This window comes from Chlorocebus sabaeus, chromosome 4 (assembly GCF_047675955.1).
Source record: "Chlorocebus sabaeus isolate Y175 chromosome 4, mChlSab1.0.hap1, whole genome shotgun sequence".
Taxonomy (NCBI): domain Eukaryota; kingdom Metazoa; phylum Chordata; class Mammalia; order Primates; family Cercopithecidae; genus Chlorocebus; species Chlorocebus sabaeus.
The window spans coordinates 340612-366507 of NC_132907.1; the positions used below are offsets into that span (position 1 = coordinate 340612).

The window sequence follows — 25896 nt, forward strand, 5'->3', positions numbered from 1 at the left end:
TTTCTCGAAAAGGGTTGCAGCCTGTAGGGTAGCCATGCTGACAGGCTGACCCCACAGCCAGAAGCCAGAAACAGACACTCTGAGGGAGGGGCAAAGAGAACAGGAATTTATGCTGAGCAGGGTGGCCAAATATACATATTAAATAAGCTATAGGAGGAGTCATGAATATTTATGAAAGGATAAATGTGTGCATGTGCAATGGAGCTTCATGCCCCTTCATGGGTTCCATGTACAAAAAATGGCAGTGTTAGCATGATCCGAGGCTGAAGTTTTCAGTTCTCTGACATCAAAAGGCGAAGGAGAGGACATGAAAACTCTTACTGTGCATTTTCTGGAGATTGGCCAGAACCACTCCATGTGGTAATCTCTTATCAGGCAAAAAACTAGAGGCAATATCAGGTGGTCGGTTGATATCAGTGGTGGAATCTTTCAAAAGGGTTGGTTTCTGTTTAGCCCTTAGGGAAGAAAGGCTCATCCTGAATATTGAGGAAGGAGTATAATAAGGCTTGTTTGACCCTGGCATCCTGTCATGAATGAGAATTTAGCTTTCAAGGTTACCCTGAAGTCCCCTTGGCCAAGGCATGGTCTGTTCAGTCACTTGGGAGGCTTAGAATTTTATTTTTAGTTTACAGGAGTTAAGCAACCAAAATGTTAGGCAGGCAACATAAATGTCCACTAAAGGTTATAAACACTGACATATTTTAATAATACTTTGATATTAATGTTTTAAAACCCTAAGGCACCTATACAGGAAAAGTAAAGATAGAGTCATTAAATACAATGTAATTTTTATATAATTGATAAATATAATTAGGATTACAAACCAAGAAATGGTATATTATTGTCAATGAAAAGAGTCAAACTCTGTAAAATATTTGAAGAGATTTATTCTGAGCTAAATATGAGTGGCCATCACCCATTACAGAGGCCCAGGAGATCCTGAGAACATATGCCAAGCAAGCCTATAGTCCCAGCTACTCAGGAGGCTGAGGCAAGAGAATCATTTAACTGAGGAGGCAGAGGTTGCAGTGAGCCAAGATCACACCACTGCACTCCAGCCTGGGTGACAGAGTGAAGCCCCATCTCAAGAAAAAAGAAAAGAAAGGAAAGAGGGAAAGGAAGGAAGGAAGGAAAAGGGAAAGGGAAAAGAAAAGAGAAAAAAGAAAAGAGAAAGAAAGAGGGAGGGAGGGAAGGAAGGAAGGAAGAAAGGAAGGAGAAAGAATAGTAGATCTAACTGTTATTTTGGGCATTTATATTAGTTTACTAGTGTTAGCAATGGCAAATCTGTTGAGTCTGTAGAAACTATTTTTGCCTTCTTGGAGGAAAGAATTCTGCTGAGGGGCATAAGGAAGAGAAACTGAGGCAACTTTTAGAGCAGGAGTGAAAGTTTATCAAAAAGTTTTAGAGCAGGAATGAAAGGAAGTAAAGTTGCTACACTTGCAAGAGGGCCAAGTGAGTGACCTGAGAGATCCAAGTGCACTGTTCGGCCCTTGACTTGGGGTTTTAACACAGTAGCATGGTGCCAGGATTTCTGTGTCTCCTCCCTTGATTTTCCCCTTGCGGTGGGCTGTCTGCATGTGCAGTGACCTGCCAGCACTAGGGAGGGACCACCTTACTGGAGTTGTCCACATATTCACTTGAGGTGCTTTCCCCTTACCAGTCGAGCAAGTTGTATGCCATTTTGCCTCTTAGCGCATATGCTTGAGCCCTCTTACCCAACTCCTGAGATCTTATTGAGAAGCCGCCGATCACCAGCTTCAGGTGTTTTCTGTCTACTGGGAGATTGCCTTTCCCTGATGCTGGCTGCAACCAATTACTATTTTAGAGAGACAGTTTAACAATTGCCTCTCTAAAATAGCAGATATGGATGGGGAGCTCTGCTGCCTTGCTTATGTCTGCCTGGCTACCTATTCTAACACTAGGGCTACTGTAAAACCTAGTGCATTCTGAATGACTTAAACAACAGAAATTTATTATCTCATAGTTCTGGAAGATAGAAGTCCAATATGGAGGTGTTGGTAGGACCATACTCCCCCCTAAAGGCACTAGGGAAGGATCTGTTCTAGGCTTCTCTCCTAGGTTCTAATAATCCCTAGGCTTGTGGCAGGTAACTCCAGTGTTTACATGACATTCTTCCTGTGTGCATACCTTGGTCCAAACTTCCTCTTTTGACAAGGACACTAGTCATATTGGATTGGAAGCCCACCCTACTCCATTAGGACCTTATCTTAACTAATTACACCTGCAACAACCCTATTTCAAATAAGGTCACATTCTGAAATACTGGGGATTATAAATGTAAAAGATAAATTTTGGAGGACACTATTCAACTCATAACAACTTCATTGTAACGGAAATAAGGTTGAAGATAAGTATCAAGAAAGTATGCTTCAAAGAATAGCATCAAGAAAAGATAGCCAGGTGCAGTGGTTCATGTCTGTAATCGCAGCACTTTGAGAGGCAGAGGTGGGCGGATCACTTGAGGCCAGAAATTCGAGACCAGCTTAGCTAAAAATACAAAATACAAAATACAAGAAATTAGCTGGACGTGGTGGTGTGTGTCTCTAATCCCAGCTACTCAATAGGCTGAGGCATGAGAATCACTGGAACCCGGGAAGCAGATGTTGCAGTAAGTAGAGATCATTCCACTTCACTCCAGCCTGGGCAAGAGAGCAAGACTGTGTTGAAAGAAAGAAAGAGAGAAAGAGTGAAAGAGAGAGAGAGAGAGAAAGGAAGTAACGAAGGAAGGAAGGAGACAACTCACAGAGTGGGAGAAAATATTTACAAACCAAGGGACTTGTATCTATAATATATAAAGAATGTTTAGATTTAATGACAAAAGATAAATAATCCAATTAAAAGTAGGCAAAGGATCTGAATATCATTTCTCCAAAGAAGATATACAAATGGCCAATGAGACATGAAAAGATGTTCAGTGTCATTAGTCATCAGGGAAAAGCAAATCAAATCCAAAATGAGCCACCACTTCACATCTACTAGGATAGCTAGAATAAAAAAGCCACATAATAGTAAATGCTGGCAAAAATGTAGAGAAATTATAAGCCACATACGCTGCTGATGGGAATGTAAAATGGTGGAGCTGCTTTCAAAAACAGTCTGGCAGCTCCCCAAAAGGTTAAGCAAGAGTTACCATGTGATCCAGCAATTCCATTCCTAGATATGTACCCAAAAGACCAGAAAACTTATGCGCATTCAAAAACTTGTACATGGACTGGGTGTGGTGGCTCACACCTGTAATCCCAGCACTTTGGCAGGCCGAGGTGGGTGGATCACTTGAGTTCAGGAGTTCAAGACCAGCCTGGGCAACCTGGTGAAACTCCGTCTCTATGAAGAATAAAAAAATTAGCCAGGCGTGGTGGTGCATTCCTGTAGTCCCAGCCACTTGTGGGGCTGAGGCGGGAGGTTCACTTGAGCCTTAAAAAAAACAACTGGTACATGAATGTTCATAGCTGCATTATTCACAATAGCCAAAAGGTGTAAACAACACAAATGTCCATCGACTGATGAATGGATAAATAGAATGTGAAATATTTGTATATATAATACAATATTATTCAACAATAAAAAGAAACAAAGTACTGATACATGTTAAAACACAGATGAACCTTTTAAAAATTATGTTAGCTGAAAGAAACCAGTTACAGAAGACCATATATTGTTATTATTCCACTTATTTGAAATGTATTATATTATTCTATTTATATGAAATGTCCAGACTAGGCAAATCTATAGAATCAGAAAGTAGAGTAGTGATTTCCTTAGACTGAAGGGAGGCAAGAACGGGAAGTGTCTGCTAATAGGTATACGGTCTTTTATTAGGGTGATGAAAACATTCTGAAATTGATCATTTTGCTAGGCACTCAACCCTGTCACTATACTAAAAACCATTGAATTACAAACTTTAAATGGGTGAATTTTATGCCATGTAAATTATATCTCAGTAAAACTGATATATATGAAAGACTTGAGGTTATAATTTTTAGAAACCATAATAACAATGCTTGATCAAAATGAAACAGTAATGGCCGGGCATGGTGGCTCAAACCTGTAATCCCAGCACTTTGGGAGGCCAAGGTGGACAGATCACGAGGTCAGGAGGTTGAGACCATCCTGGCTAACATGGTGAAACCCTGTCTCTACTAAAAATACAAAAAATTAGCTGGGCATGATGGCACACGCCTGTAGTCCCAGCTACTTGGGAGGCTGAGGCAGGAGAATCGCTTGAACCCGGGAGGCGGAGGTTGCAGTGAGCCGAGATCACGCCACTGCACTCCAGCCTGGGTGACAGAGCGAGACTGTCTCAAAAAACAAAACAAAACAAAACAAACAAACAAAAACAGTAATGCAAATTATACTATGTGTATCTCCATTCACCATTGCTCAAGCAAGTTTGTTTCCCCCCATCTGGTTGCTACTATTAAAAAAGGTACAGATTTCATTCAATTAAACACTGACCTATTTAGAAACAGAAACGCTATAGAAAATTCTACAGGTATAGATATATCATTTCCATTTTTTCCAAATGGAACCCTAAGCCTACTAGAAATGCTTAGAAAGAAATCTTCACTCTGGAAGTGCAAACTGTGGTGACTGTTAGAATTTCTCGAAGGAGCTTGTTAACAAAACATTTCTGGGCATCGTCCCCCGAAATTTCGATTCAGTTGTTATGAGATTTTGCCTAAAATCTGCGCCTTTATCAAGTGACTGTGACACAGGTGGCCCTCAGATAATCCCGCGCTGAGGGAATTCGAGGGTAAACAAGGAGCAGTACGTTTCCTAGAAACTGCACTACAGTTACTACAGGGCAGCCCAGGACTGAGGTGAGAGCCTGGCCCCGGGAGGTAGACTCTAAGGGTTCAAATTCTGCCTCTGCCACTTTCTCCCTCTATGCCTGGGGCAAGTTCCCTGAGCTTCACTTTCTCCTTTGTAAAATGAGGACAAGTCCCCTCATAGAGTTAGTGTGAGGATGAGACGAATTCACACAATTATACTTAGAGACTGGCACAAAGTAAGCACTAAAGATGTCCTTGCTGTTATCCCGGCCCGTGGGATCGTCGAAGCAGGCCCTGGAGGAGGGAGTGGGAATTTGGGGAACAAGAGACACGAGAAATGGAGACAAGACAGTGCTCTGATCAAGTCTCGTTTAATGGCGGTAATGCAGTGCCTTATATACACTTGGAGAGGAAGGGGTTGGGCCAAGGTGGAAATGATCTCATTTCGGAGGGCGTGGCCAGGCAGGTTTCGGTTTCAACGGTCGGACGTCATGTTGCGCCTGCGCTATAAAGTAACAATTTTCGCGGAAAGATGAGTGAAGAAGAAGCAGGAAGAGCGCCATCTTGTGCGAGGTATTTAATACAGGGGAAAAGGACAAATCTAGGAAGGAGGTGAGAGGTGGAAATGAATAGAGCTCAGGCATTTAATCGTCAATAATTACTTGCCATGGCCGGGGCGCGCAGCTCCGGACAGGTCCCCCTTTTTATTGTTTTATGACAAGAAAACGACCCCCGGGGAACTGCGCCTGTCTTAGGTTGGGTCAACTCATCCCCACCTTCTAGGCCCGTCATGGGATAAGGCAGCAGCAAAGGCGGCCCTCCTGTCTTAGGCTCCGGTGGAGATAGTGTCCTCTTACCCGTCATTGACTGTCCAGTTCAGCACACAGGAGAGGTGGTCTTATTGAGGTAAATAAGACTCACCATTTTCAGTCATCTCAAGGCGATAATAATGGACCTGTATAGGTTTGGCCTGGAAGGCCTCGATTTGTTGTCTGACGAATGCCATAAGCTTATTAAGGATTATAGGCCCGAGAGTGAGGAAGAGTAGAAGAGTAAGTAAAGGACCAAGAAATGGCAAGAGATAGGGGAGAAGTCCATCGAGTCCCGTCCACAATGGATTGGCGGCCAGGCCCTTTCTGCGTTTTTCTAGCTCTTCTTGTAAAGTCTTTATCTTATCTCTGACGATTCCGGATTTGTTGGCGTAAAAACAGCACTTTTCCTGTAAAGCCAAACAGATCCCTCCCTGTTCTGCTGTTAATAAATCTAGACCTCTTCTATTTTGGAGAACTACTTCAGCTGATGAGTCTACTTGGTCTTGTAAATCTTGTATAGTACTGGATAAGGTCTGTACATCTGAAATTAATTGGTTGGATAATTTAGTATATTGGGTTAGTGAGACCCCTAGGCCTGTGGCTCCTGTTGTAAAAGCAGTGGTGATTCCTAGTCCAGCCAATAAGGGAATAAATTGTATGGCTCGTTTCGGTCTATAAATAAAATGTTCAATAGCGGGGATGGGGATAGGTTCATCTCCAGGAATGATATCAATGTCGGGGAGAAGAGTGGCCAGAACACAAAGCCCTGTCCAATTTGTAGGTAGATAAGTATATGCCATGTTGTTTCCACAGACGAAAACCGAGCCATTTACAGCACACAAAGGGTCGGTGGCATGGATTATGGAGGTACATTTAGTGCTTTTATACAATGGTGAAAAGAGGCAAAAGGAATTAGAAAACGTCATCGGTTGAACTAAGAGGGGAGAGATAATAGGACAGGAATTATTTACCAAGGATTCATTTGAGTAATTGACATAGGACAACAAAAAGTTAGGTATAGCTAGAGGAATAGGGGGGCCCATTTTAAGACAAAGCCAACAATCGTGGGCTAGGCTTGTATTGGACATTTGAAGTAAATTGTAAGTAGCATTGAGGATATCAAAAGTTTGAGCATCGAGCCTAAAATTATCTCTAATCTCAGGCAGGGCTAAGGGGTGATATTGAAGTTCAGGATAGAGAGCTTTATGAATCTTTTCTAATTTTTTTTTGGACGGTTTTAATTCTTGCAATATCTAATGGGTCTCCTCCATCAGAAATATGAATGGGAGCAGTAGTGCTCCAACAAACAGGCTTTCCTTTTTGGCCGTTACAAGAAGATTGTACAAGTTTATTAGTGAATCCTAATACTTGTACGTCATTGGTACCTCCAGTTTGTGTTTTTAGTAACGTGGCCGTATAGTATGTTTTATTGCCTGATTTGCATTGTTGATAGGAGGTATAACAGGAACTATGTACAGAAGATTGGAAAGAGCTACAAGGGCATTCTAGGAGCGGCCCGCTAGACGAGGTGTCTCTTGGGGTAGACTTACATTTCCACGACTGGTCTGGCATTAAGTACGCTGTCTTGCCCGAGCAAGTCACCTGGGTGATTCTGTCTGACGGAGGTTCAGATATTTGTTCCCCTCTGCAGTCACAAGGCTGGCCGTATTGTTTTCGTAGTAATCCTCTTGCTTTACGAGGGTCACCAAAACCTGCATAGACTGTCACTATGTTATATAGAGCGATTATTCTCCAAAGGAATCTCATGTTAGGCTTCATTTCCTGAAAAACAAAAAGGAAGAAACTTCTCAGGGAGATTTATCTTCCCTGGACTGACAATGGTTATGATTTATTTGTCTTACCAATCTTTCAGGCAGCCATCTGGCTGCATCATTCTTTTGTGAGAAGATGCATACTGAGCCTCTTCCCCAAATTAAAACGGGATCGGGGCCATGCCATGAATTATCAAGTGGATCTTTCCATTTTACCATTGCGAACTGTTTTTGAGATTCAGGATGCCAGAAACGGTCGGCAGCAGATTTTCCATGACTGTCCAAATTTAAAAAATTAAGGATAAACAGGGCATGATTGAGTATGTTTCTGGGGGTACCCTTCACGGGGTACCAGCTCCCCCCTTTTAATTTTGTGATAACAGTTTTTAATGACAGATGGGCTCTTTCTACTATACCTTGTCCTTGGGGATTGTAGGGAATGCCTGTGGTATGTTTAATTTGTAGGGTATTGCAGAATTGTAAAAAGGTTTTGGCTATATAACCAGGGCCATTATCTGTTTTAATTTGTTTGGGTATTCCTAAAATAGAAAAGCAGTGTAATAAATGAGCTACGACATGTTTGGTGGCCTCTCCTGTTTGGAGAGTTGCACTAATGAATCCACTATAGGTGTCTATGCATACATGGATATATTTTAGTCGGCCAAATTCTAAGTGGTGAGTAACGTCCATTTGCCAAATTTCGTTGGGGATGAGTCCTCGGGGGTTAATTCCTAAATGAGGAACAGGTAAATACGTTATGCAGTTGGCGCATTGTTTAACTATTTGTCGAGCTTGTTCTCTAGTAAGTTTAAACATGAGTCTTAAGGTTTGGGCGTTTAAATGATGTAAGGCATGTGCTTTTTGTGCTTGTTGTAAATTGTCTGTAGTGACTGTGGCTATGGTTTTTGTTGCCATGTCGGCTGTTGCGTTACCTCGTGTTAAAGGTCCCGGTAATCCTGAATGTGCTCTGATATGCCCAAGAAAAAAGGGAGTAGTCCTTTTTTGAATAAGTTGTTGACATTGTAAAAATAAGTTAGCTGTGTCTGAAATACGTTTAATTTGAGGCATGGTCTCTAAGAGGGGTATTGAATGAGCCAGGTAGGCGCTGTCTGTGTAAATGTTAAGTGGCGGACAAGGAAAAGCTGATAATGCTGCAATTATAGCTTGCAATTCGACTAGCTGAGCTGATGTATAAGTGGTCTGGAATTTAACGACTACATTATTGTAGGTGTAAGCGGCAAGTCCTGTGGAAGATCCATCAGTGAAAATTAGTAATGCGTCATTGAGAGGTTCTTTATTGGTAATATGGGGAAACACAAATGCATGAAGTTTGCAAAATTGAATGAGTTTGTTAGGTGGGTAATGGTTGTCAATTGTGCCAGTGTAAGAAGCGCAAGCAATTGGCCAGGCTTCCGTATTTTGTAACAGCCAATGGATGTGTGATTGAGTGTAGGGCTGTATAATGGTAGAGGGTTCTATTCCAAAGTACTTTCTACTGTTTTCTCTTCCCAAGATAATTAGATCAGCTATGGCATCATAATAAGGCAACAAAACCTTTTTAGGGGAGGAGGGCAGGTGTACCCACATAATGGAATTGCTCTGCCAGAATAAGCCAGTAGGGGTTATTGTTGTGTTAAAAATAATGAATATTAAATGCTGAGAATAATCAATACTGGTAACAAATTGTGTTGCGATGGTATATTCCACCTGTTGGAGTGCCGTTAATGCTTCTTTGGAAATGGACCTGGGGGATTTTGGATTAGAGTCTCCTTTTAATATATCGAAAAGAGGTTTTAACTCTCCTGTAGTGAGTTTTAAGTATGGCCGAAGCCAATTTATGTCTCCCAGTAATTTTTGGAAATCATTTAAAGTTTTTAAATGATCACGATGTATAACGGCCTTTTGATTAATGATTTTAGGTCCATTAATTTGAAAACCAAGATAGGTGTATGGATCTTGTAATTGTACCTTTTCTGGGGCTATTTGTAGTCCGACTGCTGTTAACTCTTGTTTGAGTTGGGCAAAGCACTGTAAGACTTGTTCGCCAATTTCCCCTGCTATTAAAATATCATCCATATAGTGTATAATATACATTTGTGTCCATGTTTTTCTGACTGGCTCTATAGCAGCAGCTACATATTTTTGACACAAGGTAGGACTATTGGCCATACCCTGAGGTAAGACTTTCCATTGATAGCGCTTCATTGGTTGTTTAAAATTTGTAGATGGAAGACTAAAGGCAGATCTTTTTTGGTCAGCAGGGTGAAGGGGAATTGTAAAAAAGCAGTCTTTAAGGTCAATAATGATTTTAAAATATTTTTGAGGAATCGCAACTGGTGAAGGCAATCCTGGTTGTAAGGCACCCATAAGGATCATAGTGATATTTACCGCTCTTAAATCTTGTAAGAGTCTCCATTTGCCAGACTTCTTTTTAATAACAAAAATAGGTGTATTCCAAGGATAATTACTTTCTGCAATATGTCCTGCTATCAGTTGTTCCTGCACTAACTGTTGGGCAGCACTTAGTTTATCATTGAGTAAAGGCCACTGATCAACCCAAACGGGCTCATCTGACTTCCAAGTAATGGGGTCAGCGCACCTTTGGGGTGCAGGTATGTCAGTGGCCTGAGCTAAAAATTTCCAAACCCCTTTTTATCAAGTTGTCCTGAAACCAGTATAGGCTGTGGAATACCGTTTTCTCCTTTTCCAAGACCTTTACCAGGGGTGTATCCTTGAGTTAACATTTGTGCAGTAACTATATCATTTGGACTACACATTATAATTTTCATTTGAGAGAGCAGATCTCGCCCCCAAAGGTTAACAGGTAGGTAAGGGATGACAAATGGCTTAATAAGGCCTGAATTGTTTTCTTTATCTGTCCATGTTAGGTACTTAGAACTTTGTTTAGGATTACTGCTTTGTCCAATTCCTCTCAAGTGAGTTAAAGTCTCTGTAGTAGGCCAATGAGAGGGCCAATCTTCCTGTTTAATGATAGTTACATTAGCCCCTGTGTCTATTAGTCCTGTGAATGCCTTCCCGTCTAACCATAAGGTTAGAGAGGGTTTTTGATTTGTAATTGGTTGCACCCAATACATGTCTGATGATCCAAAACCTTTTATATTTCTATTAGAGTGATGGATATTATTATTTGTTTTGACCAAAGGTAGCAGGATTAGCTGAGCTATTCTAACTCCTTGAGGGACAGTAATAATACTATCAATAGCTCTGGCCATAATTTTAATTTCTCCTTTATAATCATTATCGATAACTCCAGGGAGGACTTGTAAGCCTCTCATGGTGACACTACTTCTTCCCAAAAGCAGCCCAAGAGTGTTAGGTGGTAAAGGTCCATATATTCCAGTATTTAAGGTCTGTGGTCCCATTTCAGGTGCTGGTACTGTGTGGGAGGTGGAACTGAGGTCCAGTCCTGCACTTCCTGGGGTTGCTCTACTAAGTTTTGAAATGGATTGCTGCTGCTGGCTGGAACAAAGCTGACTGACCCATATGCTTGTTTCGGGGCCTGAGGCTGGCCCCTCATCCCGTTTCCCTGCCTAGGGGATAAAGGATTTCCTTGACTGTCAGTTTTAGATTTACATTCGTTTGCCCAGTGCCTTCCTCTTTTACACCTTGGGCAAAGGCCTGGTTGTGATATTTAGCCGCCTCTTCCTCTAAATCATCCCAATTTATGTCTGATTGATTAGGCTTATTAATTTCCTCCTCTTTTTGAAGCATCTGTAAAATTGGGTATTTTTTTGGTTTGTTTTCGTGTGGCATTTCTTTATCTGTTACAGGAGACTTGATTTCCTCATGATCACTTTCGAGGGAAATGAGATCCTCCTCCGTATCTTGCGGAGGCTTTGTAAGGTTAGAGCGGGAGCTAACCTTTAAAATATGCTCTGTCTGAGCGACCGCAGCCATGACTTGCGGATCGGCCTCCTTCTTATCTATTAAATCTCTAATGAGGTTCCAATAAGAGAAGGCAGTCACAGGAATTTTTTCTGGCCCAAAAGTATTATAATAGTCCTGAAGACAATCCCCTACTCTACGCCATCTTTTAATATCAATAGTTCCTTCCTGTGGGAACCAAGGGCAAGTATCTTTTACAAAATCAAAAAATTTAAACAAATCATTACCTTTAACCTTTACTCCTCGTATCTTTAAAGCCTCTTTTAATTGTCCTACATAGATCTGATGTTGGCTTAATTCTTGTCCCATTTCGGACGCGTCACTCACCTTCGATTCTGACGCGGCAAGTTCCCGCAGTGATCGGAAGAGTTCACTTTCTTTTGTCTTCGTTAGTGGTCGACCGTCCTTTGGCGTCCTCTTCCTCACGGAGTCCCTCGTTTCCAGGTCCCTGTTCGGGCGCCACGTATCCCGGCCCGCGGGATCGTCGAAGCAGGCCCTGGAGGAGGGAGTGGGAATTTGGGGAACAAGAGACACGAGAAATGGAGACAAGACAGTGCTCTGATCAAGTCTCGTTTAATGGCGGTAATGCAGTGCCTTATATACACTTGAAGAGGAAGGGGTTGGGCCAAGGTGGAAATGATCTCATTTCGGAGGGTGTGGCCAGGCAGGTTTCGGTTTCAACGGTCGGACGTCATGTTGCGCCTGCGCTATAAAGTAACAATTTTCGCGGAAAGATGAGTGAAGAAGAAGCAGGAAGAGCGCCATCTTGTGTGAGGTATTTAATACAGGGGAAAAGGACAAATCTAGGAAGGAGGTGAGAGGTGGAAATGAATAGCGCTCAGGCGTTTAATCGTCAATAATTACTTGCCATGGCCGGGGCGCGCAGCTCCGGACATGCTGTTACTATTGAATGTGAGTTATAAAATTTAAATACCATGTAGATTACATGCAAAGAAGTTTAGACTTGTAATAGCAAACCAATTTCTATAACGGTAACGTATTCCAATCTGATCACTTAAAATAATGACGTGCTGGCAAACCAAGTTTTCAGTGTTGAGTTGGCATCTAAGCCCCAGGTTGGATGGGGCCTACCTAGGCCAGGAAGTGACTAGGATGATGGGCCTGGCTATATAGCCATAAAAACCAATCATAGGCTTTCTTCTATAAAAGTCAGAAGATAGAAAAAACATTTTTAGAAATGATCTGGGTCAGGCGCAGTGGGTCATGCCTGTAATCCCAGCACTTTGAGAAGCCGAAGTAGGTGGATCACCTGAGGTCAGGAGTTCAAGACCAGCTTGGCCAACGTGGTGAAACCCCATTTCTACTAAAAATACAAAAATTAGCCTGGCATGGTAGCAGGTACCTGTAGTCCCAACTACTCGGGAGGCTGAGGCTGGAGAATCACTTGAACCCAGGAGGCAGAGGTTGCAGTGAGCCGAGATCACGCAATTGCATCGCGTCCAGCCTGGGCGAGAGCGAGACTGCATCTCAAAAAAAAAAAATGAAAAGATCTGTTAGCCCGAATTGTTATTGACTTGCTCTTTCTAGAGATGTTTATACTCTTGAATATTCTGATTTAGTTGTCCTTTTCCTTTGTTTCTTAGAGCTATGCTAAAATAGAGCCTGCCCAAGGTTCACTCCTATAAAATGTGTCCTTGAGCTTTTTGTTTGTTTTTTAGCATGAGAAAGTCCTATAATATTTGTACCGAAAATTACATTTGATTGTGTTTCTTGGCTGACTCTCAATTGATTCAGGTGCTTTTTTCCTCCCTTTGGCTGACGGTTGTCAGCACAGGCTGTCAGTCAGTCAGCACCATTTATGGAGGGCCCCTGGTGTGCAGGGCTTCAAAGAGACCTCAAAGCAAAGCAGGAGCTAACGCTTGGCTTTTACGGCACATAGAATCTATTGGGCCAATCAGGACAAGCACACAGGATGTATACATAATACATGAAACATGACACAGACATATACCATCCTGTACTAGCAGGATCAGCCTGAGGCAAATTTTCTATGTTTCTTCCTCACTTCCAGGTGCTGCTTTACAGCCAGCAAATATTTATCAAATGACATCTGTGTAACATCCTTGAGTAAGTGACAGATACTGTCCTCAAGACCCTCCTACCTAACCAGTACTTTCTAAGCTATTGGCCAGTTTCCACAATTCACTCCCCAAACCCCTCTCCCAACTCCAGGGTTCTCTTTGTCTCCTCAGGGCCCTTTGCTTAGCTAGCTATAAAGAAATATTAATTTTTTTAAAATGTCACACTAAAGCATAGCTAGTGAGTTACAATGTAATATTTTAACTTTTTATTAGTCCAAAGGAATAAATCTATAATGGTGAAATTATAAAAGAAAAGGCAACTGGATAAGAGTTGCCTTATATATTTTGACATGTATGAAGTTTCTTTTTTTAGACAGCACGTTTTAGGTTTGGATTTGCAAGGCCCAGTGTTGCTGTTATTTCTTTCCAAGTCCTCAGTGAGACCAAGGGGTCAACAAATAGTAGTTTCCCTTGGTCTTAAAATCCAAGCAGCCAGGACCTGGTGCGGTAACTCACACCTGTAATTCCAGCCCTTTGTGAGGCCGAAGCGGCAGGATCACTTGAGGACAGGAGCTTGAGACCAGTGTGGAAAACATAGTGAAACCCCCATCTCTACAAAAATTAAAAAATGAAAATTAACCAGCCACGGTGGTGCACATCTTCAGTCACAACTACGTGGGAAGCTGAAGCAGGAGGAAGACCTGAACCCAGAAATTCAAAGTTACGGTAAACTATGATCATGACACTCCAGCCTGGGCAACAGAGCAAGAACTTGTCTCAAAAAAAAAAAAAAAAAATCCAAATATTTAGGCTTCCCAGAGGCACAGTTGTTTGAAACCAGAAGAATAATATGCTTGTCCTACCTGATAATGGCTTCTCTGTAAGATAGAAGTTATGTGCTTTGATTAGTAGCATCATAACTTTTATCTACAGATAAGGCACAACTTTGAACAAGAATAAACAAATACAAATCTTTAAATGTTATGCAGCCTCTTTCATTAACTAACAAGTTATTCACTGTTCCTTGAGTAACTCTAATTTAGTCTCTGAGTGTGAGTCAAGTTAACTCACCCAGACAGAGGGTCTGACAACTGTGAGCTCTGTCTGGTTCACATAGATTGTGCACAGTTGTTTCAAACCAGGTCTTTCCTTTGATTCCTATTAGCTGAAGTCACTCTACCTGTTTGCCCCCAACCAGCTAGAAAGCCCTGTTTGTCCTTCTAAGACTCCTGCTTTTAGTCTTTGGCTCTACATCGGAAGATATGAATAGAAAGAAAAGTAAATTATATGCCAGCAGTCTTATGCCACAGAGACAACTGTTTCCCTTTTAGAAAAAGTGCCCCAAGGCCCATCCTGGCCTTTTTCCATTTCTAAGTTTTAAAACTCAAAAAACTCTCTATTCTTTTCCCAACTCCAACTCAAAATATTAGAGATGAGTTAGAATTTCCAAATTCAATTTACTAGAAAACAGTTTTTAAAGCAGAATACAGTTTTAAAACTGAGAAAAAATGTCCTTTGTATCTTTTCAGTCTTTTCATAGACAATTTATTCTTGCTAACTTAAAATGAGGTTTGTAATTTTAACTGCGGTATTCTTTGGATGACTAGACGGACATACCAGGTGGTATTACTATGGGAATTCCTTATGGAGGAATGAACCTGAAATATAGTATTGAAAGAAAGAAATATGACATAATTCAACAGAGGAAGGCATGAATTTTGAAGTGTGGGAAATCATGTGTGTAAATAACTAAAGATGAGAATTACTGAGTCATGTACTGAGAATAGAAAACCAGTTTCCTGACCTTCTGTGTCCACATAGTAGAGGATTAGGACATCTGGAAGAAGGAAGAATACATTTGTAAAAGATCTTGAATTTATGGTTGGGAAGGAAAGATTATAGAAACGAGTATGAAATAAAATGTTTTTTCTATCTTGTTTGTTAGTTAAGTGTGCATTTCTCAGACTTTCTAAAGATTTCTCACTATGAATACTAAACATTTTCCTGATTTAAATCCTGAACAAATGATCTGTTTATACTGCCAGCTTTCTAAGTTTGATGCAGACTTAGGTATTTGTACATTAGAAAATAAATTATTGTGGTTTTTGGGAATATGCTAGAATAGGTACCTTAACTGACCTTCCTGCTAAAAATAACTAAAAATGTAGAATAAAATTATTTTAATGCATTGATGACCTGCAAAGTTAGTAAGGAATACTCTTGGATCAGAAACTAAGTGAAGGCAGGAATCCCAAGGGGTAAGCTGAAGGCTGAGGCCAACTTTCACCTTGAGGGCATCTGAAGCTTCCATTTTTATGCCTTTGAGAGTGCTGGGGACAGATAACAAAGCCCACGGCCTGCCCAAGTTGGGGAGCATAATAAAAAACAAAATTCAGGTACAGTCTCCTTGCAAAAGACTCATCTAAAACTAAAGGATACAGAAAGATATCAGGGGAAGTGGTACCTAAAATATTACTAGAGATCAGAGATTAACATCTGGTACTGACAACTACAGAATGTATGAATAAGAAGAAAGTGAATTAACATCCTTTTAAGGAAACTACCCAGCACAGACTATTAAAATAGAGGATTATATGAAATACACATATGCTTTGACCTAGTGAAGCCACTTCTTTCATGACCCTTTTTAGACTTTTTTCCTTATGATTTGGAGACCTGGCTTTGATGAGATTAAGATACCAGGAAGCAGACAAGCAAATGCGTGATAGGTTTAAAGTTTGTAAATGTAAAAGTTGTAAACCACTATATGTTGAAATTTTAAAAATAGTGATATGGTTACATGGATGAGAGAAGGTCAATAAAGAATATAAGTGAAGGAAAAGTGGCAGAGTAAAAACATGGCCATTTTGAGCAGGCTTATGTTTGGTAGACATTAGTGTTCAGGTGGAAAACTAGTTCCCATGACTATTTGGAGGCTTGCCTTATGGCTGGGGGTAGAATAAAACACAAAACAAAAAAATTTACAAATAGAACCTCAAATGGGCTCCATGTCATAGCAAGGAATGAAGTGCAGAAGCATGTACTGATACAGGACAAGAAAATCCTTACCATGGCAGTTAGACTTTTTTTTTTTTTTCTTCTTATGACAGGGTCTAGCTCTGTCACCTAGGCTGGAGTGCAGTGGCATGATCTTGGCTCACTGCAACCTTCGCCTCCCAGGATCAAGTGATCCTCTCACCTCAGCCTCCCCTGTACCTTGGACTACAGGCGTGTGCCACAATGCTAGGCTGATTTTTGTATTTTTTGTGGAAACAGGGCTTCGTCATGTTGCCCAGGCTGGTCTTGAACTCCTGGGTTCGAGTAAAATCCACCCTTCTCGGCTTCCCAAAGTGTTGGGAGTGCCTGCATGAGCCACTGTGCTTGGCTAGTTAGACTCTTGAGGGTCAAAGTGTCCACTCTCCCCCACACAAAGCCAGTGGTTCTGGGCTTTCGTCATCTGAAAGATTTCTCATTATGAGTGGGTTGCTGGAACCACATAATTCTCACTGGGCCCTGTGAAGAATGGGGGAGGCCCAGAGAAATTGTATCTGCTCACCCCATCATATATTCATGATCTTATCTATAACTTTTTCACATCTGATTCATTCAGAGTAAAAGAAAATAAAAGTAACTTAACCAAGTCTGAAGTTGGTGTCAGTGGCCTGGCATCTACCATAAGGTTTTTGAAATACTACACTAATAAGTACAATACATTTATTTTTAAAAGTCTATTTATTCATCAAAACAGTATTGGCACAGTAATTCTCATATTATCATCAAATAATAAAATTGCTACTTTCAGTACTCAATTCTTTAGAATCCTAGAAATTGCAAATGCATTCAATATAACAATATTGTAAATAACAAAACAAAAGAAAGAAGTCTGCATATTTATGGAAACCTTGTTGATGGTACAGTTCTACTGAAACTCATACACATTTTACTATTTAATTTACATATGGTCTTGTTGAAAAAACCAGTATGTTTTACTTTTTCAATTTCCTTAAGCTAAAATACATGTAATTCTAAAGGATATCACTTAGGTGTTATAAAAACCAAGGTAGGTCCACCACCAAGTCAAAGTTAGAGTCAAAGATACGTCAAAGTTTCCATGAAATGATCTGAAAACAAATTTAACAAAAAAATGTGTAATGTATTGGGGCATGTCCATGGCCACCCAAACTGTATGCTGTGTCTGACTGTGGCATCAAAGAAAGGTATATGGAATTGTAATTGGCCTTCATGATATTGCTCCAAAGTGGATTGAATAACACTTTCCCCTCTTGACCCATCATCCGCAGTTTTCCTTAATCACGCAAACATCAGTCATTTACGTATTGTTTTGAGTCTTTCTAAAACTTATCTGTATTTTCATACTGTCTCATATATAGGATCGCAAATTAAGTTTACTATCTGTATGTAGAGTGATCTTTTCTTTCTTTATTTCAAACTACCTTATTCAAATAATTAAGAGAAGCATTTAGCAGGGCATTTCAGAGAGCAAGAGGTGCCCTTAAAAGAAGGAGGTGGGGAGTTTCCTTAAAATATGAAGAAATGCTAAGCTGGGTTATAAAATATGGTGATGCCTTTAAATATTTACATTCAATTATGATTTAACCCAAAATATGCAATGCAATCTAATTCTGCAGATTTCAAAAGATTTATTAAAAATGCAATGGTGTATGAATTATATTCCTTTCTCTCTTGTATCTCTGTGAGGGCAGATTCAACTTCATTTGGAATGATCTCAAAAATCCACCCTTGAGGTTCTTCATGAATGTAAGGTTTAAACCAAATGGTATGAATTATATTCCTTTTCCTCTTGTATCTCTGTGAGGGCAGATTCATTCATTTGACCGTTCATTCATTTGACCAGAGACCATTCATTTGGAATGGTCTCAAGAATCTTGAGATTCTTCATGAATGTAAGACTTAACCAAAAAGGCCTTCCTGGCCTTCTTGATAAACCCTGACATCCAGTTTCTGACAATCTGAGATGTGGTGACAAAGTCTCTGGTTTCCTGATCCTTGCCTTTCATAGTTTGTATCTTTTATGCATTGGCTAATTTTTCTTGGACGTAAAACTGGTTGGGCAAACTATAGAATACAAGGTTAAAAAAGCAAGATTAAGAAAAATTAAAGAAGCTAAATAGTGGCATAACGTGAAGCAATGGAGAAAGTCACTTGAGGCTAAATAATTACAGCTATATCTATATATCTATGTCTGTATCTCCACAAATATCCATTATTCGGGAAGTTTACTTTTAAATAGGATACTGAACTGGCCTTCCCCCACCAGTCCATCATCATGCATCTTTTGGCTGGATATGATAGCTGAAAGCAGGCAACTGCACTGTCTGATTTCTTGAAACTTATTGTTGGTTAGACAAAATATCCAGAGCTCTCGACTGGAGCTTTGTTGGTGTTACCCTGTGTAACTTCATGCAGGTAGTCGTCATGTCTGATGTACTTTTTCTTTTCTTTTCTTTTTTTTTTTTTTTGAGACAGAGTCTCGCTCAGTCCCCTAGGCTGGAGTACAGTGGCGCAATCTCGACTCACTGCAAGCTCCGCCTCCTGGGTTCATGCCATTCTCCTGCCTCAGCCTCCCGAGTAGCTGGGACTACAGGCGCCCTCTACCACGCCCGGCTAATTTTTTGTATTTTTAGTAGAGATGGGGTTTCACCATATTAGCGAAGATGGTCTCGATCTCCTGACGGTGTGATCCGCTCGCCTGGGTCTCCCAAAGTGCTGGGATTACAGGCGTGAGCCACCACACCTGGCCTACTTTTTCTATTGACCATTTAAGTATTAACCAGTAGCCACATCCTCAGAGTGGGAAGATTCTTCTCCAGCCATTTTATATTTTTGGTTATCGTTTCCAGAACAATTTGAAAAATATCCAGATGTGATCCTTGAGCCTCAAGAGATTCAAAAAATAGTTTCACCTGTAAAATATTGAAGAAAATAATTACTGACAGTTCATAAAACACTTTGTCTTGGCCGTGTGTGGTGGTTCACACCTGTAATCCCAGCACTTTAGGAGGCCAAGGCAGGCAGATCAACTGAGCTCAGGAGTTCAATGCCAGCCTAGGCGAAATGCCAAAACCTGACTCTACAAAAAATAAGAACAACAACAACAAAATTAGCCGGACATGATGGTGCATGCCTGTAGTCCCAGCTACTTGGGAGGCTGAGGCGGGAGGATTGCTTGAACCCAGCAGGTGGAGGTTACCGTGAGCCAAAATGGTGCCATTGCACTCCAGCCTGACTGACAGAGTGAGGCAGTTTCAAAAACAAAGAAACCATAAAACCACTTTGTCTTCCAAAAATTTTCAAAAGAGCTTGCAAATTATATACACACAGGTATAGGTATTTCTCTGTCAACCTCTAAAAGATTATTTTCTACTTTTCTGCATAATTATTCACTTTATTTTCAAACAATAGGCAAAGTAAGACAAAAATTATAAATCCTCATCTTACAAGTGACCACAATGTGACTAAAGAAGTTAAATGATTTACCCAAGTCATAGAGTAAATGGTGAGCTGGGATTTAAGTTCTGGAATTCTGAATTTGCCTAAAGGGTAAATAAATTCAAGATTTATTATGAAAAAAAGATGTAAAGACTATAATGCTTTAAAAAAAAAAAAAAAGGCTGCGCTCGGTGGCTCACACCTGTAATCCCAGCACTTTGGGAGGCCGAGGTGGGTGGATTATGAGTTCAGGAGATCCAGACCATCCTGGCTAACACAGTGAAACCCCGTCTCTATTAAAAAAAAAATACAAAAAAAAAATTAGCCGGCCATGGTGGCGGGCGCCTGTAGTCCCAGCTACTCGGGAGGCTGAAGGAGGAGAATGGTGTGAACCCAGGAGGCGGAGCTTGCAGTGAGCCGAGATCACGCCACTGCACTCCAGCCTCGGCGACAGAGCGAGACACTGTCAAAAAAAAAAAAAAAAAAGACAACTGGAATTACCAACAATAGTTTTGTTAATAAGATCATTAAGTACGCTTCCAAACTTTAATATAATCACTCTTACATCATAATACAATATGAAAGAAATAATACAAAAGGGTTCACCTCTCAAGTCTATTTTCATTTTGAATGCTACGAATATATGCATTTGAAGTATTTTAAGAGTCAAGGTTTTGTTGTTGTTGTTGCTATTTTGTTGAGATGCAGTCTGGCTGTCACCCAGGCTGCAGTGCAGTGGTGTGATCTCAGCTCACTGGAACCTCCGCCTCCTGGGTCCAAGTGATTCTTCTGTCTCAGCCTCCCAAGTAGCTGGGACTACAGGTGCGCACCACCACATTTGGCTAATTTTTGTATTTTTAGTAGAGACAGGGTTTCACTATATTGGTCAGGCTGGTCTCAAACTCCTGACCTCATGATCTGCCTGCCTTGGCCTCCCAAAGTGCTGGGATTACAGGTGTAAGCCCGGCCAAGTGTCAGATTTTAATCCTGTCCCTTCCATTTACTTGCTATATGGCATTGGACAAACAACTTTCTTAAAAATAAAATGAGAACTTCAAATCAGATTATATCTAAGTTTACTTTCAGTTCTACAGTTTGAATATTTTTTTGAAATTGTTAACAATAGAAGGTCACAAACCTCTTGCAACTTATCCTTGGAAGAAAAGTGAGATGTTGTGCCAGAGATGATGATCCTTATGGCAAATGAGCCCAAGTCAAATCTGAAAATAAAAAGAAACACCATAGAAAGTCATAGAAATACTGACCTTATGTTTATTATATCCTGTATTATATTTTTAATGTATATTAATAACTATGCAATAAGCTTGTGTATTACAATAGGTGCTGTTAATTACCATAATAATATTCATCCAGTGCAATTCTAAAGCTGTGAAACTTATCGAATTTTACTATAAAATGAAAACGTAGATACAGCTTCTTTGGGAAATATGGTTATTCAGCAATGTTTATGTTTAATTTTATGTTTCTGTTTAAAGCAGTGTTCCCTACTTTTTTTTTTCACTGCATACTCCTGTCAGTAAAGATTTTTTGAGCAAGAACTTCTCAATATACATATTTTTATTTATAAATTATATAGGCTGGGCGTGGTGGCTCACACCTGTAATCCCAGCATTTGGGAGGCTGAGGCGGGCGGATCACCTGATGTAAGGAGTTCGAGACCTGCTTGACCGACATGGAGAAACCCCATCTCTACTAAAATACAAAAAAATTAGCTGGGCGTGGTGGCACATGCCTGTAATCCCAGCTACTCGGGAGGCTGAGGCAGGAGAGTCGCTTGAACCCGGGAGGCAGAGGTTGCAGTGAGCCAAGATCGTGCCATTGCACTCCAGCCTGGGCAACAAGAGTGAAACTTCATCTCAAAAAAAATTAATTAATTAAAAAAATTATATGCATATGTTAAGGAATGATAAAAAATTAAAAGCATGAAATAATGTAAATAATATATTTATTTAACTGTTTATACTATATATCATTTATGTTTGTAAATTTATAACAATATACTATTTAAAATTAGGTAAGAAATAATAGACACTCTAATGTATTGAACTTCTTGCACACTTCCTCATCCCATTTTGGATACTACTGTGTTTAAACATTGTGTTTAGTGGGTCAATGTTACTTGGTTGAACTCTCATTAATGGCCGCAGAATGCATCCTTCAACTCGATGTTTTATATATGGAAAACTTGTACTACGGGTCAAAGTGATTCATGCTGATAAAGCAGAGCACAGTTACAGCTCAGAAAAAATATGGTTCCAAGTCTGGGCTCTGCACATGGTTGGGCAGGGACATCATTTCCTATTTAAAATGAAATCCACAGCATTGTAGAAAAAGTCTGATCATTTCAGGAGGAAAATGACAATCATGCAAACAGACAAATCAATGGCTCAAGTAGAGTTTTAAAGGAGACATACACACACATACATATTAAAGCAGTTTCTATTTGGTCTCATGTGGACGTCAACTCCTTGAGCATTTGGGAGAGAAGTGGAAATGTGCTTTTTGCTTATGCAAAGCTGTCTGAGGACTCTAAACCTTACACGGCTATGAAATGAAAGAGAAGGAACTAGGAATTAATGACATCAGCGATGCTAACTGACCCTGACATAAACGAAGCAAATTATATCTGTCTGATTCAACATGTTTCCATATAAGTCATAAATGACATTTTAAATTTGGATGGAGAATGGCTGAATACCTTACAGAGTTTTGTGGTGTGTGTGTGTGTGTGTGTGTGTGTGTGTGTGTGTGAGAGAGAGAGAGAGAGAGAGAGAAAGCAATGCTGTCTTATACATTCCATTCCAACAAAATCTAATCGTTATTGGTTATTTCTGAGGGATATTTTAGACCCAGGAACATATTGAAATGAGCTCCAGTTCTCCCCAAAGTTGAAACCACAGAAAAGACTCAGAACCAAAACAATTTGGAGGGAGGGCTCCCCAAACACTCCTGACTGGGTTTCTTTCACCTGAACCAAGGTCCCACTGTGCCACCTCCACAGGGGCTCTCGGGGTGAGGAGTAGTTCTTACCAAAATTCCTGAGGTTTTCCCCCAGTACAAAACTGTATTAACAAACGAGGCCACATATGTGTGATGCACTATACAAGGCATCTTGGGATTCTTCTGGGCTGAGGAGACAGCCAAAAAGGAATGGTGGGAGGGGCTGATGACTGCATTTAATTTAACTCAGACTTGCTCCCAGTGCTTTCTTGCCTGTACTGAATGAGAGAAGGCTGTTTCCCATTCCCTTATTCTCACGTCTCTCCCTTACCCCTGGATAGGATAATTTGGGCTAGGGAGTTTCAAAGTTGACTCCACTGAACTATTTAGATACAAATGGTATCATTTATATACTTTGAGAAACATTCGATTCCATTTGGTTTGAGGCAGCTGAGACATCTGCATGGAAGAACACACATTGGATATAAACAAATACCAACTTTTTCAGAAGATGAGTCCAATTTTCTCTTACAAAATCCCACGCTAGTTGCTGCCCCTTTGGACGTCTGGCAATTGCATGAAGGAGAGCTGCCAAGTCCTGTGTCTTGATAACCTTTCCTTCCATTCCTAGTTCAATTAACCTGAAGAAAGAAAAATAATTTGTTTCTAAATAGTAGTTATTTTGTACATGGACATTAACTTAAGTTACCGATATATTAAAGGAATAGAACAGAAAGAGGGATGATAAAAATATAATTACCAATTTTTTAATGTTCCAATTAAACTTTTACCTTTTTTAGAAATAATTTTTATTTTGTTCCTAGCAAAAACGTTTACTTATTATTTCAAAGAACTTTGATTAGCATCGTTTATACATCTTATATGCAAGAGTGTACTTTTACAACAATAATTTTCCTTCAAGGTTCTGAAGATAAAACATAACCACTTGTCTAGTATCAATCATATGATTAATAACTAGGGAATACCTATTTTTACTATTTGTATTTTGTCAATATATTCTTTTCTGAAAGCAAAGTTAAAGCCATACACATTCTGATTCAGTTGTCTTATGCCTTTAAAACTGGTGGCTGAAGTTTTAGTGACTTCATTGAATTTGTGTCAGTTTACTTATAACCGTTTAGTTAAATTATTGAACTTACTTCTGTAACTTTTCCTGATGCTTGCTCGTTGACAAAGCATACAGAATTTTGTTTTTTTCAGCACTTGACATTGACAGTTCATATAGCTCTAAAAGGTAATTCCATCCTGTTGTCGTCTGAGCACCCACAGAATACACAATCTTTAAAACATCTGTTGGTATACTGTAATATCAAGCACAAAAATGAAGAAAAAGTTTTATAAAAGAAAAACTCTTTTTTCTTATGACAATTTTAAGTCCCATAACAGAATAATCTCTGAATTGTTTTCAGTAGTCAATATATTAAATCTTTTTCTCTGCCAAACTCTATAAAAATATTTTATGTGCTTTTACTCTGCAAATCTGTGTTTTATCTCCTACTGATGATAAAATGTTAGCAAGAAAATAAGCATAAAATTTTAACCACTCTGTGGTGAAAATAGAAAGTTGATGTAGTCAACAAATATAAAAGCTTTCTGAAATACAAAACTACTGGTTTATATAAATTCTACTATGTAGTAACCACTATTGGTGCTATAAGAATTTTTTTAAAAGATGATTACTTAATGCTTTTTCATCACCAAGTTGAGGGCATTTTTTTCTTTTCTTTTTCTTTTATCTTTTTTCTTTTTTTGAAACGGGGTCTTACTCTGTTGTTCAGGTTGGAGTGCAGTGGCGTGATCATGGCTCCCTGTAGCCTCAGCCTCCTGCACAATCCTCTTGCCTCAGCCTCCTGAACAGCTGAGATTATAGGCACATAGTACCATACCTGGCTAATTTTTAAATTTCTTTGTAGAGACGGGCTCTCACTGTGTTGACAAGGCTGGTCTCGAATTCCTGGGCTCAAGTGATCTTCTCACCCCTTGGCCTTACAGGCATGAGCCACTGCACTTGGCCTAGTTGAGAGCATTCTCTGAGGCCTGTCCAGGAGTCATCTGGCTCTCTAGGCCTAGAGAATCTTAATTTAGTACAAGTCATTAGTGTCTAGTTATTTTGTAATTTTTTAAAACTGATAAGATGCAGTGACATGATTTTCTGTCCTTCTACAAAATACACCACTATTTTAATTTTTATTATCTTGAGGACATTAACCAGGTTTTATTCTAAATGGGCATATGACTTTTTAATCCCAAATGTCAATGGATCAACAAGAACTGTTATCGATGTCTCAGAAAAAACACAACACAGAGCATTGAAGAGGGAGCTAGAAACTTGGATTTGTGAAGCCAGAAACTTGCATTTGTCATGAAGTGACCATGTAGTAGAGATTGTACTAGCCTCCATGCATCTTATTTAACTGTCAAAAGCTACCCTCTGAGATAGCTATTATCCTGATTTTCTTAAAGTGGAAATAAATCTCAGAAAAGTTAAGTAACTTGCACAAGATGACATAATTTGCGATTTTGCAGATGGGATTTAAACCTATGATTCTAATACTTGTGCTACTTCCGCTATACTATATGTACTTAAATACTCCAAGTGACATTGAATAATATAATGAAGATCAAATAATTAAATTATAATACATATTATTTTCACTTTAGTGTATTTTGCTGAACATATTTACAACAATTGGTAACAAACACACTGTAAGCTTCTTGAAGGTAGGCCGCATGGTTGTTTTGTTCACCACTTTAGCCTTAGCTCCTACAGCAATACCTGGCTGGCATAAAGGAAATGTGCAACTAGTTACATTTCAAATCCACAAATGAATGAAGTGATCAATTCATCTATGTAAAGAAATTCTTCATTAAAAGTCATACTAGCAATCTTGGAGTTTAGAAAAAACCAACAATATTTAATTACATATTTTTGTTTATGAGCATAAGTAAGTTTACCTAGAATATTTTCATAGGTATATTCAACATGTTGAACATTATATCTACTGTAGGTGGGTTACTGCAGGTTAAGATTATCCTTCTTATAACTAGCATAAAGATGAAATAACAGTATTCTATTTTGTATAGGGCAGCGGGATGTTTACATTTTAGCTTCACTCAT

General features: G+C 39.7%; 2 protein-coding genes across 2 annotated transcripts in view; one reads left to right on the plus strand and one right to left on the minus strand.

Annotated features, from left to right (window-relative positions):
• The window catches only part of LOC140711609 (uncharacterized), a 130638-nt gene that overhangs the window by 5219 nt on the left and 99523 nt on the right, over positions 1-25896 (plus strand). The gene's annotated exons all lie outside the window — the stretch shown is intronic.
• Positions 5149-25896, minus strand: part of ERAP2 (endoplasmic reticulum aminopeptidase 2) — a 59083-nt gene continuing 38335 nt past the window's right edge. Inside the window, exons 16-20 of the mRNA XM_007979050.3 lie at positions 23918-24079; positions 23258-23398; positions 20935-21016; positions 11611-19270; positions 5149-7387 (exon numbers count right to left, since the gene is read on the minus strand). Of these exons, the coding sequence (XP_007977241.3) occupies positions 19127-19270; positions 20935-21016; positions 23258-23398; positions 23918-24079 (529 nt within the window). The 3' untranslated portion in view covers positions 5149-7387; positions 11611-19126. The remainder of the gene's footprint in view (positions 7388-11610; positions 19271-20934; positions 21017-23257; positions 23399-23917; positions 24080-25896) is intronic.